Consider the following 17816-nt stretch of genomic DNA (forward strand, 5'->3'; position numbering starts at 1 on the left):
GACAGACAAAACGGGGGTTAAAAGTAAAGTATTACAGTTTTAAACCCCTCACTATCTTTTATCTTTCTATAATCATGTAACCAGACTGGGTCCTAACATTTATCCTTTAATAAGAGTGCATATCTGTTTTTGGACCTATTCAGTGCTTATTATATTGTTTAAAGGGGCTATTATATTTAAAGGTGTGGTGTAGGCCTATGCTGTAGTCATGAAAACTAATTTCTCTTGAAACATCACTCAAGATGGCTTCAGTGTTTTCTATTTCAATGGAAACCTTAATATCCATTTCAGTGAAAACCCTTCGCCCCCCTTTTCAGTGAAAAGTAAGATCCAATGGGTTATTTTTTTAATTTACTATTTACCTCCAAATTGTTGTAACTTTACATGGGGTAATATGTCACAATGGAACTTGCCATTGAACAGCCAAAGATTTTTTATTATTTAATTTGGACATTTAATAAAAGCACAAATATAAAAATAGTTTTAGCCAACAAATTCTGCAATAATATAAATGTATAAAATGTAAATTAAGAAACAACATTTGAAAATAAGTGTTTTTCATGTTTAATAAATGTTTTTACAATACAAAATTTTTCTAAAAAAAAAAACAAATTAGCAACTGAGATATATGTAGCCCTTGTGACAACTAGCCCCGTTCTGATCCTCATAGCATGGACAGACTTAAACCCGGATGGGAATGTGTTGCATTCTCTTTATTATGTCACTGTGACCCCCTGTTGGTCTGGGATTGATTCGAACCCATTCACCTTTGACCTTACAAAAATACACTTAATAAGATTTCTTCTGTTCTATGGTTATGGAACCAGAACAGGATATGCAAAGGTTAGAGGTAATGATAGTTGTCTGGAGCAATAGAAATGGTTATTTTTGTTTATTTTTAAGTTAGAATTTTGATTTTTAAAACAAAATCTTGCTATAAACCAAAGTGTAATGGCTGACAGCAGAAAACAGTTATTTAGTTACAAATAGGACTCAGATTCCTATTGAGTAACATGCATGGCTTTCAAGAGTTTATGGGCATTCTGTAAATGCCACATACAAATATGATTCACATACTCCCAATGCTGTTAAACAGAATTGAGACAAAGGACAGCACACACTTTCAGTGATTTAAAATCACTCTCAGTCACATTTGAACCTAACTTCATAAATTTGGTTGGAGAAATTTCGGAAACATCAGGACAGAGCCTTGGCAGATGGTGATGGATGAGTTTCCAAAAGGAAATGTGGAAAAATGTGGACACGTCCAGCAGTATTAATACATCCTGTCATTTATTTTATCTGTCTTGCTGGCATTCTGACACCTTTAAAAATCATTATCAAAAATCATAAGAACTTCATAAAGGAACATTTTATTGACAACTAATAACTATGCATTATAACTTTTAGCATTTGTTTTTTTCAGCACCCAAATGATGTTAGACGGATTTAGGCTAAATTTTCCTTCAAATAATCCTTACATTGTATTTAAAGCCTATGTTGAATTTTATTTTAGTAAACCACAGAGAAAACAATCACTGCATGAAAAGTATCATATCCCAGAATCCAGTGTTTGTAATGTCAGGGTTTATCCAAACGAACTCAAACTTCCTGTGAGCGAGAGGATGAAGGGAGGGAAGGAAACAACAAAAGAGTGAAACAGACAGAGAGAGACAGAAACAGAAAAGAGACATGCAACATAGACAAGGTGGAGAGATGATCTTCTTCTTGCCTCTTCAAGGTGAAGATGTTCAGCATGTTTGTAGCACAGGGGATTGGATTTTCATCATTTAAGTTTCTTTAAGATTTTTTAGGGAGTGGTTTGGCTCTAATTTGAGTGTCAGAGCAGTGGCCTTTGCTAAAACACTTGTGTTTCTCACTCCAGATCCAAATTCTCATCCGTCTGCATGTGCAGGTGAGCAATGACATTTTGCTGTGTGTGATTATTGTGTGATGATGCAGATTATTGTTGTGCTCTTAATGTTATAAAATTTCCATGGCTATTGTTTGCCATGTCATCCTTGAATATTTAGTATTTTGGAAGTTCTTTTAAATTATGAAAATAATATATCAACAGTTATTTATATTTGCATACAGTATGCAGTTATATACAGTTTGTGTGCGTGTGTAAACTCCCTTTCAAAAGTTTGGGATCAGTAAGATTTTTAATGTTTATTAAAGAGGTTTATTTTGCTCTTATCTACTTGATCAAAAACTCAGGAAATTAAATATAATTTTGTGAAACATTATTGCAAATTCAAAATAACAGCTTTCTATTTAATATACATTCAAATATAATTTATTATTGTGAATTTTAGCATCATTACCCCAGTCTTCAGTGTCACATGATCCTTCAGAAATCATTCTAATATGCAGATTTATAATCAAACAGTTGGGCTGCTTAATACTTTTTGGGACCGATGATACTTTTTTTTCTGGAGTCTTTGACAAATAAAAATTTGAAAAGTGTTTATTCAAAATAGAAGAAAAAAAAATTTTCTTTCTTTTTTCTTGAAGAAATTAATACTTTTATTCAGCAAAGATGTGGTAAATGGATGAAAATGGACAGTAAATTGTTATATTGTTAGAAAAGATTTCTATTTTGAATAAATGCAGTTCTTTTTTAACATTTTTAATTCATCAAAGAATCAAAGAAAAAAAAGTATCAAGAGTTCCAAAAAAAATATTACGCAGCACAATGCTTTCAAATCTGATGATAATCAGCATATTATAATGAATTCTGAAGGATTATGTGGAACTGAAGACTAGAGAAATGGCTGATTTTATATATATATATATATATATATATATATATATATATATATATATATATATATATATTGAGGATGATTCTCAAACCAAATAACGTCCTTCATCATCTGTGATGGCGACTCACACAGAGATATTTATTTGGACAGCATTAATGCATCACTGTCTTTCATAAGAGGGCCATTAGTTGTGCAGAATGACATTCTCTCTTTATATTTGAGAGTCAGGTTTTTGATGAGGACAGTTTTCTAAACAGGAGGTTCTATTCCTCACCACCTCTCTCCCCTGCAACAACTTATTTGCCTTTTTCGTAAAGCTACAGATAGATTTTTACTGTCAGTGTGAAACTGCCAAAAATTAACAAAATTTGTTTAACATTACTTATTTCGGAGGAGTGCAGCTTAATTTTAATTGTGCCACAGTGCTTAACGTTGTTCAAATATTTAAAGTAATTGTGTGGAGTTTCGTCTCTGATGTCTAAACAACTTTATTTTGGTCAATAAATATTGTATATTGTTCTGTCTTTTCAATTAAGATGTAAATTGAGCAGAGGCCTGTGTACATAAACACACGTAAGAGCCAAAAGTCTGATGCCTTCAGCCGCTGCTCAGAATTCATTCGCGTAGTAGAGGGATACACGTCTATTCCCACGAATCTCCGTATCCAAACAAATTCTTCCCATTAGTCTTAATTATAAACACATCTCGTTCTGAACTGTGCCAGACTGTAGGCACCTCTTCGTCAGAGGCTTCCAGGCTGTTTGTTTTTCAGGCTCATTCTTCCTGCAATGGAAGCAGAGCATATTTGTTTTAGCAGGCAATTTTCCATGATGCCACTGTGTACCATGTGACAAGGGTTCGAGATGTAGGCACACACAGTCTTAAAACTGTCATTTAGTTTTATGCTGGACATACCAAACCTAGGTACAACTTGACCAGAGAAACAGTCTGTTTGAATTAGTCCACTATATTATATAACATTCTGCAAGAGTACCACTGTGGGAGACATACATATTACACTAAATTAGCTCAAACTTTCAGCAATGACTTCTTATTTATTTTTAAATGACAGAAAATTAAACATCCATCAAAGTCACTTAGCTACTTTATAGTACTGGAAAGTTTAATATTTATTTCATACTACATACTGAATTTATTTATAATAATAATACATACTTTATTTATTTATTTATTCAGAATAAAATAATAATAAATACAATATAAACTAAATACTAGTAAAATAAAAAAAGAAATAATTAAATGTAAAAAAAAAATCTACAAATTATTCTCATATTCCAATTCTATATAGGATTCATGTATTTAAATTATATATATATATATTAACATTTCCTTCCATTTGGATTACAAACCATTACGATGCATATCTTTTAAGTCAAACGTGAATTAAAGAAATTTTTGAATGTGTTTTAATACACAATATACATTTAGCCTCAAAAATCTATGCGGACGTTTTTCCCATTCTCATACTTACTAACTATATTTAAACTAACTATAGCTAACTATATTTTAACCATGTCCATACTTTTGAACTGAATAAACTGAATTGTTTTCACAGTGAACAGATTTATGCAATTTGAAAAAAATGTGTATTTAAATTAAATCAAATAAATTCCAATAGTTAAAAGTGCAGAACCCTTGCATGTTTAATTTACAAATATGCATCATATTAAGTTTAACAGTCAATGTTAAAACTGTGTAATCCAAATGGATTGAAATTTGATAGGAAATCTAGATATTTTTTCAATGCACTAATAAATGGCTTCAGAAAAACTGTCATTGCAAACTGTTGTCTCTCTTTGGTTTTTATTCAGATCCAACCCTCAAACCACAGAGATGACCCTTATGGATGGTTCCCTGATTCTGAACCTCACATCAACATCAATTCCTTCCCTAACAACCAACACTTCTCCACCATACCGTGAACCTTATTTACACAGACTGGCCCACTTGGATGAGGGTCTGTATAATGACTTTTACAGCCTGTGGATAGCTCTGGTGGTCATCAACGCCCTTATCTTTATGGTAGGGATGACCCTTAACAGCCTGGCTTTGTATGTCTTCTGCTTCAGGACCAAGCCGAAGACCACGTCAGTCATCTACACTATTAACCTAGTGGTGACAGACCTGTTGGTTAACCTCTCTCTTCCCACTCGTATCATATTGTACTACAGTGGAGGAAAATGCCTCATCTGTTCCTACATGCACATATTCAGCTACTTCGTCAACATGTACTGTAGCATCCTCTTCCTCACCAGCATCTGCGTGGACCGCTACCTGGCCATCGTTCAGGCGGAGGCCTCACGGAAGTGGAGGAACCCCAGTGTGGCCAAAGCGGTGTGCATCTGTATTTGGCTGTTCGCCATCATCGTGACCTACTCGCTTCTCACAACAGCCTTCAAGCACTCGGGCTGCTGCCTTTCCAAACTCTTCGCACTGACCGTTTTTGAGTTCTTCCTACCAATGGTGATCATCGTAGTGTTTACTATTCGAATCATGTGCGCCCTCTCCAGCCCGGGCCTCATGCAGCAGAGCCGTGACAGACGCATGAAAGCTGTACAGCTGCTGTCCACCGTTCTGGTGATCTTCACCGTCTGCTTCACGCCGTTTCACGTCCGTCAAGTTCTGTTTTACTTCCATCCTGATTTGCCTCATCATGTGATTGTGTACCATGTGACCGTCACCCTCAGCAGCCTAAACAGCTGCTTGGATCCTGTGGTCTACTGTTTCGTCACCACTAACTTTCAGTCTACCATGAAGAGATTTCTCAGGAAGATGGAAAGAGAGCAGACGAGCGGGGACATTATCAGCGTGCAGAAGAGCTCGAAGGCTTCGGGCACAGTGATTGCTATAGCCAATAGTATAAGGATAAGCATGAGCCCTGTCCAGCAGGGAAGCCAGCCTGCATGAGGGAGCCCACATGTGCCGTGAAGTATTCAGATGGTTTCCATTACCATGTCATACTAACGCAAAATCAGTGACATAAATGCACATTTGTGACTTTGTTTTCAATGTGTACTGTAAATACTTTGATGTAGAGATTTTATTTCAAATGTGACACTGTTATGTTTGTAACTATTACAACTATTTAGCAATGCCACCATAATGTGCCATACCATTTTAAAGCTTGCAGTGCTTTAGAGCAGGGGGTTGCAAAAACAATGATGCCCTCTTAGAGGCAGACGTATGAAGACGCATGAAGACTTATATTATTGCCTATTATATTGTTACTGTACTGAACCAAAACAAATTATTAAAACATTATCTAGAATATATTGTCTTTGTATCTACTGTATCTTTTTTCTACCAACAATTAGAGTAAAATTATATGTACACATATTTGTACACCTGCAGAGAAACATATTTCTATTTATTTCCATAACACTTTTCAGATTTTTTTTTTAAGTTAACATTGACCGTTCCAAAATACAATTTTGTCCCTTCAAATTTCCATGATTTGCCACAGCCCCCCAAGAATCCTCTCGTGGCCCCATATACCAGTTTGAAAACCCATGCAACATAGCAGTAATTCACTGAATCTATGCATAAATATATCCATTAAATATTTATATATATATATATATATATATATATATATATATATATATATATATATATATATATATATATATATATATATATATATATATATGTTATAAAGCTTTTTTGGAGGTTTCTAGAGATGTCAAATAATAACAGGCAAAACACAGCAAAAGAAAATAAAGTTTTAGGCCAAATAAGAGTTGGTCTAATCATTGATTGTGGTGAGTAAATAAAACAGTTTTTTTTTTTTTTTAAATAATGCTAACCACAGACTTTATTCTATGCCATATGAAAAGTTAAGAAGAAAAGCATGATACAGTTATCTAAATAATGGTTTGAATAGTGCTTCTTAATCAATTCAGTCTGAACTAGGTGCAGAAGTTTAATACTAAGTGTAGTATTTTATCTAAACTCTAGTATAACACAAAATTCGTTAACAATTTGCCTTATTATTTTGTTGCATAGTATTTTATTATCAAATATCTCTTTAAGAGACATCAGTTACCTCTTTATGACATTGTTAAATAGTGACTAAAAGTGTTTGTGGTTTCTGGGTTTTCAGTTCACAGATTTTGACATTGCGATATTACATCACTGCTGATTAGGGGGATTTGTAGAGCGTAACATCTGGCAACCACGAACAGACAAAAGATGCACTACATCCGCGACCTCAGAGCAGGTACATTTGGCTCTTTAACATCTTTCTCCATTTACTTATGGATGCTCATATTCTTTCTTTAATCCATAAAGGGAGATGCCTGTTATGAATCGGACCGCTCGTCGTGCTCGGGAACTGAAGGTATCAGTTAAATTTACTGTAAAAGCAAGTTAATTAGCAGGCTAGCAGTCCGGGCTAACAGACTATAAGCATTAATCAGACTGATGATTCATTTAAAGTTAAGCAAAATCCCAAATGCATAATTATTGCGACTTGCTCGCTCACATTTCCAGTCACTTCACCCTTCCAAGTGATACAGTTGGTAACATGATTATTGTGTGTATGATGCGAAGGATCCAAATTACTATCAAGGCAACATGACTGCATGCAACAGTCTGATGATCTGGCAATCCTTTGAATCCAGGAAAAATTACAGGGAACGGGTTTTTAATGGGGATTTGGGAACGTTATTGACGTTTATTTTAGCCAGCGAGGTTGATTATGTGTCTAACAATAACATTAAGCTTTGACTGGAAATGACTGGGTTTAAGTTTTGGTTTCCAGGCGTACTTCCAATCACAAACAGGAAACCGTGCATGTTTAGGCATGATTTTAGCTCCATCATGGGCTTCTTAAAAGATAGTTGCACGTGATTCAACGAAAGGCACCTCATCGCCACGTCCGCATGCCTTAATAACAGATTACCTCCTATATACCGTCCATTGTCAGCTTGTCATATTTTCACGCCAGTCTCTGACAGAGGTGTCCATTCGCCCACCTGACTCTTGTCACAGCAGGCCTGGGCTGCTCTGGGGTGGATGTTACCTACCAGAAGCGTCTGGGTGTAACTTAACCTTATCAGTGTAGCGCACGGGGGACGGACGGTTATCACGGGCGTCTCATGTAACCAGCAAATAAAACTAGTGACACGTTTTTGGCTCTGTCACACTTCAGTTTGTTCTGTAGAACTACTTGAGTGTACCTTTCTACTTAACTTGATCTGGGACAAAATTTCTGGGTTAAAAGGATCATTTTTACGTCAGATGAAACAAGGTACTTAACGAGGTAGGATATATTTTTAATTATTACATGTTAGAGATGCTCACGTGCCTTGTTACTAAATTAGTAGCCTAACTGTTGTAAATATACGTTGCAATTATTTAACTTTTTTTCTTCAGTTTATTTATATTAAAATTTGTACTTATATTTAAAAATATATATATATCAATCCATACATTAATTTAGAATAAATTAGTTTTAACATATGAGCTGCTCATCCACCATTAGCTTTCACGGAAGACTCTTATGTAACTTAAATGGCTTTTGTACCGCATGTGCTGTTCGATTTTCTTTTCTTTTTTTTTGTGCTAAGGCAGCGCGATTATGTCATTCTGAGTCCTTTAAAACGACCTTTGGAACTTTACACACTGTTGCTGTCTTTACCACATGACTGTGGAAGACCAGCGTATTCAACCCGTTTTAAAGCTTGTGTTTGACAAATAGAAATTTGCAAACAGTCGCGTTCGCGTGAACACGTAACCATAGCAACTGGAGAGCGTTCCAAAATCCGTGTGGGATGTCGACAAAAGATGGCGCATATTGCTCTTATTTATTACTTTGTTGTAGATTTGCATTAAAAAAAAAGTCAAATAAATTGTTTTCTTGTTTTAAAAAGTCCATCCTATAGTATAAGATAGTGCCAACAGACCACTGAAGTTGTGCGAGATATGTTACAACATTAAAATGAAAACTGGCAGAAAGAATTCCAAAATATGTCTCTGTTTTCTTGTAATATATGTAACGTTACATAATTTGTATATAATATGTATAATTTGATAACGTGTAGGAAATGGTCACTTTTATATTTAAATGATTGTTTCTTGGTTAAAGGGTTACTCCACCCCAGAATGAAAATTATGTCATTAATCACTTACTTCCATGTCGTTCTAAATTCGTAAAAGCTCACTTCGTCTTCGGAACACAATTTAAGATATTTTGGATGAAAACCTCAAGGTTTGAGTCAGTCCCATCGACTGCCAAGTAAATAAATGTCAAGGTCCAGAAAAGTATGAAAGACGTCGTCAGAATACTCCATCTGCCATCATACGTGCAAGAAGAAAACAAACATAAGACAGGAGAAGATTGACAAAGGAATTATTGAATAAAGTCATTATTTTTGTTTTCTTCACTTGCAAAAAGTGTTCCTATCACTTCGTATAATCCAGATTGCACGTCTGATGGCAGATGGAGTATTCTGACGACGACTTTTCATACTTTAATGGACCTTGACACTGTTATTTACTTGGCAGTCTATGGGACAGTCTCAAGCCTCCAGGTTTTCATCCAAAATATCTTAAATTGTGTTCCGAAGATGAACAGAGCTTTTAAGGGTTTGCAACGACATGTGGATAAGTGATTAATGACAGCATTTTCATTTTAGGGAGGAGTATCCCTTTAAGGCTTTAAAATGTTGTTATCTTAAGAATATGTATCTACATTCTCCTATCTTTTCAGAGCCTTTTTCCTAATTTAGTCACTTCATTATTTCATTTTGCTTTCCCCAGGGATTACAGATATGTGAAATAAATCAGACTTCTATTAAAACTAAACTATGTTTACTGTCGCAGTGCCAGGATTTTTCCCCTTCTTGTTTTTCACTGACATTTTTCCAATGCCTTGTTCTTTCTGGATATCACTCGTTAATGCCAAGATTTCTCAGTCTCTTCGTCTCTCATTCACTCCGTCTCTCCTTCTCATCTAGATTAATAAGTAATTCCATGGAAGCACAGAGAGGAACATCCACCTGTTCTGCTCTCCATACCCTCCCCCATTTCCCTCTTTCTTTTCATGAAAACATGACTTGTGAGTTACACCAACAAAGCTCTATATGGACTAGGATTCATTGCAACGGTTGGTAGATCTCTCACTGAAATATATGGAACAACTTGACATCTCTTGTTACTGCGGGTGTTTTATAATAAGAAGCCTGCTGTGGATTATGAAAGATCAGTGTAAGGAGAATACAGTCTGGACTTGTGAGGGGTAAGTACCACAGGAAACGTTTCTGGACCAAGACAGCAGACACCAGCTTCGTATATGCAGGCCAGCATGGCACCCAAGAACGCTGTCCCAGAGTCCGTTCCAGTGCTGGAAATGGCAGTCGTACAAGAAAAGGATTCGAACGGTGGACAGAATGCAGAGAAGGAGAAAGAGCGGGAAGTGGAGATGTCAGAGGACTCAGCCAGTGAGGATTCTGTAAACAACATCCCAAAGCGGTTATGGGTCATGCACGGTGCCGTCATGTTCGGGAGGGAGTTCTGCTATGCGATGGAAACAGCACTAGTCACTCCTGTGCTGTTGCAGCTAGGTCAGTAATCCACTGTTTTCCCAACAAACCTTTTGACACCTTAAATCAATTAATTTCCTTCATATGTCTATAGACAGAAAGTCCTAATTTATCCCTTAACATGTCATTCCAAACCTTTATCAGTTTTGAACGCCAGTGGGTTCTAATGTTGTTTTGGACCCTATTGACTTTCATTCTTCAACACATCTGCTTTTGTGTTTCATAGAAGATATAATCACACAAATATCATTAAAAAAAATATCTAGGCTATGATGAACATGTTTGTTTATATATATATATATATATATTATAATTTTACTGCACTTTTGTATATAATGACAAAATTCAGATCTTTTAAGCATTCTTTAGATGTATATAAAACAAGCTCAACAGGCATGCACACTTAGCTATAAATAGAGGGTTAATGGGTAATTTAGTGTTTTAAATTCATCCTAGGCTTAAGTCCTCTATTCATAATCATTGAACAGGGACATTCCTTTGGATTTGGTAAAGATTCCCTATTGTGCCAATGCCTACCCTATGTTATAGTAATAAGATGGAGGGATGTTTGTTTCCACTGTAGCATGCACAAATGGATGAGGTAGCATTTACATAGAATGCAGAGAATGTGAGAGTCTGTGCATTTCTCTTTCTCTCGGTTTTCCGTCTATTTTGAATAAGTTCAGTGTCAATAGATCCTCTCAGGAAACTGTTAACATAACAAAAGTTTTGAATTGCTCTAAAGGCCTTCTGATCTCATGCCAAAAGCAGTTTTATTAGATTTAATGGCTGAAGGTATCTTAAATATCCATCCGCTAAACTCAGAAAGGCCATTTCCAGCTTATCGTAACCTTAAACAATCAGTTTATGTTGCTTTAATGTGTATGTTTAGGCAAAATATATGTGTCCCTTAAAAAATCTAAAATTGGCCTATTTTTTTAAAAATAAATAGCTAAAATAATTGAGATTTTAAGTGTGGTTTAATAGACAATTAACCAGAGTCTGTTTTTAGAGTAAACAGATTAAAATGATCTGCTGTTATACATTAAATGCAGTGTGTATTGACAAAAACATCTCTTTAAGTTCTGGCCCTTGGGAGTTGTAACACTGAGTGTTATTGCTTTATAATACAAGCTGATTACTTCATTACTTCATACTGCACTTTAACCTGGTCCACAGAGGTTTGAATGCGGTTTGGATAGTTGTTCATCTTTAAAGCTGAAGAGTTCTGATCTGCAATTTTGACATGTGACTTGTCTGTTGTCTGCACTTTCTGTTCTCACATTCTCAGTTGACATCCCGCTACACACATGACCTGTAGTCCTTTTGCACGTTTGGCCCTCTTTAGAAAAGGAGAAGTTAGACATTTAAGTTTCACTTGAGTAATCAAGTGTTTGGGTTTTATCATGTCATCAGTCCTGGCACGAGTTCTGTGTGCCAGACTCATGGAAAATTCCCTTAGCTGTTAAAATGATTTTTTGCTATAAATCATCACTAACGAATAATCCCAAATATTCTTTTCAGTTTTCTCATGCCCTTTTTATTTACTCCTAAGTCATCGCATTTGATAATAATTTTATTGCCCGAGGCAGTTTGATTGCTTCATTACTATGACACAGTTCTCGATCTCGTATCTGAAAGGTTTATAGTGTTGTAAATGGCAGGTTAATGAACTGCAGACATGCTGAAACCTTCCTGAATGTCTGTTTCAGCTGATGTGGGTTGCTTAAGTAGCCATATTTGTATATTGTATCAAAAAGTGGTTATTAAAAAATATCTTTTTGATCTCCCTGAACCTTGGAATTGAATTAATCCCAGTCCGTTTCTTCTTGCAGGTCTCCCGGAGCAGTATTACAGCTTAACCTGGTTCCTCAGCCCTATTTTGGGTTTAATTTTCACTCCTCTGATTGGCTCAGCAAGTGACCGTTGCACATTGAAATGGGGTCGGAGGAGACCCTTCATTTTGGCACTGTGTATTGGAGTGTTAATAGGAGTGGCCTTATTTCTCAATGGATCTCTAATAGGTAATTATTTAATATATTTAAAACATGCACAGATATCTACAGAATTATATATTACACATACATATTTTGGTCCTTGATTTTAATCTCTGTGTCAATCAGGTCTGTCTCTGGGTGATGTTCCCAGTAATCAACCGTTTGGGATTGTGCTGACCGTTGTTGGTGTGGTGGTTCTAGACTTCTGTGCTGATGCTTTGGATGGACCAATCAGAGCCTACCTCCTGGATGTGGCTGATACCGAGGAACAGGACATGGCTCTAAATATCCATGCTTTCTCAGCAGGTGTATATTCTGGGACTGGGAGTGATAAATTGATCTGAACTGGAAGAGACACTGTGTTCTTTAGCGTCATATTTACAACTCTTTAAAAAAAACTCAGGTTTAAATAGTTAATTATCCGCTAGGAAAGTTCTAATCAGAATCAAAAAATTATATTTGCACCAGTTTGTGATCAGTAAGATTTTTTCAGAATTTTTTTTTCAACAAAGGACATTCTAACTGTAAGAACATTTATATTATAAATATATCAGGTAAATTATTTTGAAACACAGTTTTTATAACATTGCTGTTGTTATTATATATTTGATCAAGTAAGCCTTGGTGAGCATAAGAGACTTCTTTCAAAAACATAAAACTTGTACATTTTAAACAGTAGTGCACTTAACATTATACTGGATGGTGATTTATATTTGATATAATTCCTGTTTTTCAGGGCTGGGAGGTGCTTTAGGTTACATGCTAGGAGGGCTGGACTGGACCAATACCTTCCTAGGTCGAGCTTTTAAAGCCCAAGAGCAGGTCCTCTTTTTCTTTGCTGCCATCATCTTTATCATTTCTGCGACGCTTCATCTTTTCAGCATCAAGGAGCATCTATATAACCCCAACCAGCCATGGGTACTGAAGGATGAGGATGAAGAAAGGCCACCTCCTGTCCAGCTCTATGGCAGCTTTCCATCTACTCGTCTCATACCTCAACTAGAACTGATCCCTGAAGAGGAGCCATTGTCAGCTCATGAGGATGACCATTCTGAGCGGGATGTTTCAACAGACTTTCTTAACATCGACCTAGTAAGGAGTAAAAGTGACTCTGTTTTAGCCATGCCAGATGCTACAGTAGAGCTTGACCCAGACTTGGACTTGGATCGTGATGGGCAGTTTCTGTACGACATTGAACCGACTTTATTCCAGGACTTCCAGGGTCTACAAGATGATGGAACAACATTGAATTGCTGCAACACCAGCCATGCAGGTCAATGCACTAACCACCACTTACAGAATTGCGATAGCAATGGGGAACATGTCTGTGGAGCTGCCAAAACCATAAACGGAAGCTTTGCTGTTTCTGGAAATCCAGTCACTGGAGCAGTTAGTGCCGCCAATCACCCAGGCAAAGTCGGTTTACGTCCATCTGGCGTCCCAGTGCGTCGCCGCACCCCTTCTTTCTACCGCCAGCCCTCCTTCACCTTCTCTTATCACGGACGTGTGGGCTTTCAATGGCGAAGGCGGTATGGCAACATGGCTGGGCCAATCAAATCTTCACGAAGCCTGAATGACATTGACGAAATCGATACACGGCATGAACGGCGGAAGTTGCCGATAAGTCGCATTTCTGCATCCCTCATGATTGAGGAGGATGAAGAGAGTGAGGATGGGGATGATGGTACGACAGTCAAACTGCTCTGGTTGTCCATGCTGAAGATGCCACCCCAGCTCTGGCGTTTGTGTGTATGTCACCTGCTCACCTGGTTCTCCATGATCGCACAAGCTGTGTTCTACACGGACTTCATGGGCCAGGTCATCTTTGAAGGAGACCCAACTGTAAGAAGAGTTTCTTAAATTGTCCTGTAATTGACCGTTAGCAAATAGCTTGATTGACAGGCGATCTGAACAATCAGAATGCAGATATTATGTGCTTCCGCTGCTATCTGCCATCTTCATACTAAAATCCATGTTAAAACGGGGAAAAAAGATTGACTGAATTGAAACTTTTTCATTATAATTAAATATAACAATGTGCGGAACTGTGCTGTTGTTGGCTGCCACAGTAACGGCAATAAGCTAAGGAATAATTTTAAAGTAACGTTACTTGTTTTGCTAACCAGAAAACCTGTCATGTCCAGGGCAGTGTGCATGGCTTGAAGCGGTTAAGTTAAAATACTGCGTGTGAAATCATAAAATAATGTTAAAACGTGTGCTCTTATCATTCTGTGGACAAAATCCTGTGAAGTTCGTCCCGATCAGGAGCTGTATATGCACATGTGCGCTCATCTGTTTTCAATGCAGATAACCGTGCGTCACTTCCTGTCATCTTCCCTTTCATTAAACCATGATGGGTTGTTTACTAAAAAAAGACGGCCAATGCAACACTTTAAAGTGATTAAACTATGGTGCCAAAAAAAAAACATTTATTTAAAAGGATAGGTCACCCAAAAGTGAAAATTCTGTCATTAAATACATGTCGTTCCAAACCCGTAACACAAAATTAAGCAATTTTGATGAAATCCGAGAGCTTTCTGACCCTCTATGGAGAGCAATGTAACTGAAATGTTTCCAGACCTAGAAACATAGTAAGGACATCATTAAAATAGTCCACGGATGTCACATGGACTGTTTTCACAATGTCTTTACTACAGGACATTTCCATATAATCAAAACAGCAAGGCGTTATTTTTAGTCTACATTGCATGCCTTTTACTATTCTAATATGGATTGTAAGTATGATACATGCTCTGTTTTACTATATGCAGTACTGATTATTCTTGATATCCTGTTGATGTTTTTCAAAACCAGGCTGCTGCTAACTCCACCGCCCTGCAGAACTACAGTAAAGGTGTGCAGATGGGCTGCTGGGGGCTTGTGATCTATGCAGCTACTGCTGCGCTCTGCTCAGGTGCGTGTTATGTTTACGTGTTGTATTAAACATGGCTAATGGTGAGGATTACATTTTTTGTTTCGTCCAGTGGTGTGATCAGGTTTCAGTTCTGTATTTAGACACTCACATGACCACATTATGGAATAGCAGATTTTTTAGGGTTTGATGGTTCTAAACATTTATGTTTTATATCTGTCATTTCCTTCAGAATGTTGTTTGTTTTCTTAGTTACCTGCAATTTAAGATTAAACTTGTAATTCTTTTAAATTTAAAAAGGAATGTTAATTTGTTACACATTTTATGTAACATTTTATTTTATGTGAACCTTTTTTTTGCATACAATTTCTATGTCAGTGTCCGTTTAGAGTATTATTCAAACCAAATAATCAGACACTTTTTTTTCACAGACGTGCTCCAAAGGATCTTAAACAACTACGACCTAAGCATAAAAATCGTCTATATGTTGGGGACTCTAGGCTACGCAGTGGGCACAGCCATCATGTCCATCTTTCCCAATGTATATGTAGCTATGGTGATGATAAGCACCATGGGAATCATCTCTATGAGCATGTCATACTGCCCTTATGCTCTGCTGGGACAGTACCATGAAATTAAAGAGGTCTGTATCATTTTATTAACTCGTGTAACCAAATGAATGATGTTTCCAATAATTCAAACTACCATTCAAAAGTTAAGAATTACTACATTTGAATTATTATTATTTTTTAGTCACTTATACTCACCAAGGCTGCAACTGTTAGATCAGAAATACAGTAAATAATGCATGTAATGTAATTTATTCTTTTGATCAATTTAAAAAGTCCTTCCTAAATGAAAGCATTCAAAATACCTTCCTGACCTTTTGAATGGTAGCGTGTATGACGGAGATCTGTAAGATAAGCTCATCTTCACTGCCAGTTGCACTTGATTTGTGTCAGCAGTATTCTTCACAGCAGCAGTGCTCTCAATCAGCTTCTTTCATCTTTCTTTTACATTGTCGTAGTACATTCATCACAGCCCTGGAAACTCACGGCGAGGCTTTGGCATCGACTGCGCCATCCTGACGTGTCAGGTGTACATCTCTCAGATCTTGGTGGCGTCGGCGCTCGGCGCAGTTGTAGACGCCGTCGGTACGGTTCGAGTGATCCCCATGGTTGCAGCGGGAGGTTCCTTTCTTGGTTTTCTTGCTGCGGCTTTCCTCGTCATCTACCCTGATACACTTGATGATGAAGATGAGCAAGGCCCAAACTCTGTGAAGTCAGAGGCTGCCTCCAGTAACAGCACAGAGAAGCTCAAGCCGATGCCAAGGAACAGTTCCAGCAAGTCAGAGGCAGAATCCTTAGTTTGAGTGTTAGAACGTAAAATACTTGAGCTATTTAAGTACAAATCCTAGAATGCACAAGCAAGTTAAGAGGAAAGGACAAGAGGGACATTGTCTACCATTCATACACTTTCACATATGCTGAGTGTAAATCTGCGGATATGGTACAGAGACAAACCTATATGAGTCAAATATGTGATTTCTGAGATTATTTCTCAAAGCTATTTATTATTTGTTCCCAAAATTTCCATCGTCTACACAAAAGTATGTTTCAGTTTTTATTTTTATTTTTTTTATAACCAGGTTTACGTCACTACATTTGAAGACTTTTCACATTCTAATTCATTTTTTTTTTCACACATTATCATTTCACTTTGCAAATCAACATGTAAATGCCAGATCTAAGTTTGCATTTTTTTTTTAGACTGATATTTTATCAGTGTTGAAATGTGTCTGATTATCATTGTATTCCCCTCCTCAGCCTCGTATCGTACAAACACTCAGGGGAAAGCTGAACGGCTGCTGCTTCTGAGCAGAAAACGCTCACTTCTGTTTAGACTTTAACTATGCACAATGCCAAATCATTTTGTTCTAATGATCCTGGACTTTGAGCAAGACATTGTTTTTGAGAGTTGCCTTTAGTTCATAAACTTGATTATCTTAGGTACACTATTTTGAGGTATGAAGAACACTGAGAGCTGAGACACTGAGTAAGGAAATGGCTTTGCTGTACAGCAGTGATTGGTGTGAAATGAAGAAGTGTGTTTAGCTGTCATGGCAGTTTTCACTGGGTTTCAGCCTCCATCTTAAGTGATGACACTCCAATAGCAGCAGTATTTTTCACAGCAAAAATCACGATACTGTTCCAATACTGTTGTGTAGTTTATATACACAAGTTTTGAGTTAATTTCTTTTCAAGAAGACAGGCCAAAAATGTCCTTTACTAGTTAGTCACAGAACCCCTCTGGCTAAGTGAACTAACTGAGCTATGGCTCCATAATGATGCTCATAAATGTAGATTATATACATAGCTGGAAGTGTGACATCTGTACAGAGGTCAGTAGGCTGGCTTTGTATCCTATTTTATCAGAAAGGAAGTTTTTCTTTGTGTGCTTTTCATAAACAAGGTGAACACTTTTTTTGTATTCATTTTTGTATGAGTGGTACTGTTTTTTAGTGTTCCAAATTGAAAGTTTATAATGGTTCCAGGTGTTTATTTTGAATTTGTGTTCAGTTTCGATAAAGAGAAAGTTTGGCACTTTCCCCTGT

At 36.8% G+C, this 17816-nt stretch overlaps 2 protein-coding genes across 6 annotated transcripts; both read left to right on the forward strand.

The window, feature by feature from the left end:
• The first annotated feature begins 1646 nt into the window (after positions 1–1646).
• On the forward strand, positions 1647–6105 carry gpr20 (G protein-coupled receptor 20). Its single transcript, XM_026285141.1, has 2 exons — positions 1647–1915; positions 4601–6105. Exons 1-2 carry the CDS (start codon positions 1908–1910, stop codon positions 5694–5696), a joined length of 1104 nt encoding a protein of 367 aa, XP_026140926.1. The 5' UTR covers positions 1647–1907; the 3' UTR covers positions 5697–6105.
• Positions 6106–6920: 815 nt separating this feature from the next.
• On the forward strand, positions 6921–17810 carry slc45a4b (solute carrier family 45 member 4b). Of its 5 annotated transcripts, XM_026283952.1 has the most exons (9): positions 6968–7008; positions 7080–7128; positions 9749–10354; positions 12169–12357; positions 12457–12636; positions 13067–14172; positions 15145–15244; positions 15634–15845; positions 16230–17810. In XM_026283952.1, exons 3-9 carry the CDS (start codon positions 10084–10086, stop codon positions 16572–16574), a joined length of 2403 nt encoding a protein of 800 aa, XP_026139737.1. In that variant the 5' UTR covers positions 6968–7008; positions 7080–7128; positions 9749–10083; the 3' UTR covers positions 16575–17810. The 5 variants fall into 5 exon arrangements, with proteins under 5 accessions (XP_026139739.1, XP_026139737.1, XP_026139738.1 ...); XM_026283954.1 differs by lacking the exon at positions 7080–7128 and having other exon boundaries at positions 6921–7008; XM_026283953.1 differs by having other exon boundaries at positions 6990–7128.
• Positions 17811–17816: the final 6 nt, after the last annotated feature.

This window comes from Carassius auratus, chromosome 16 (assembly GCF_003368295.1).
Source record: "Carassius auratus strain Wakin chromosome 16, ASM336829v1, whole genome shotgun sequence".
Taxonomy (NCBI): Eukaryota; Metazoa; Chordata; class Actinopteri; order Cypriniformes; family Cyprinidae; genus Carassius; species Carassius auratus.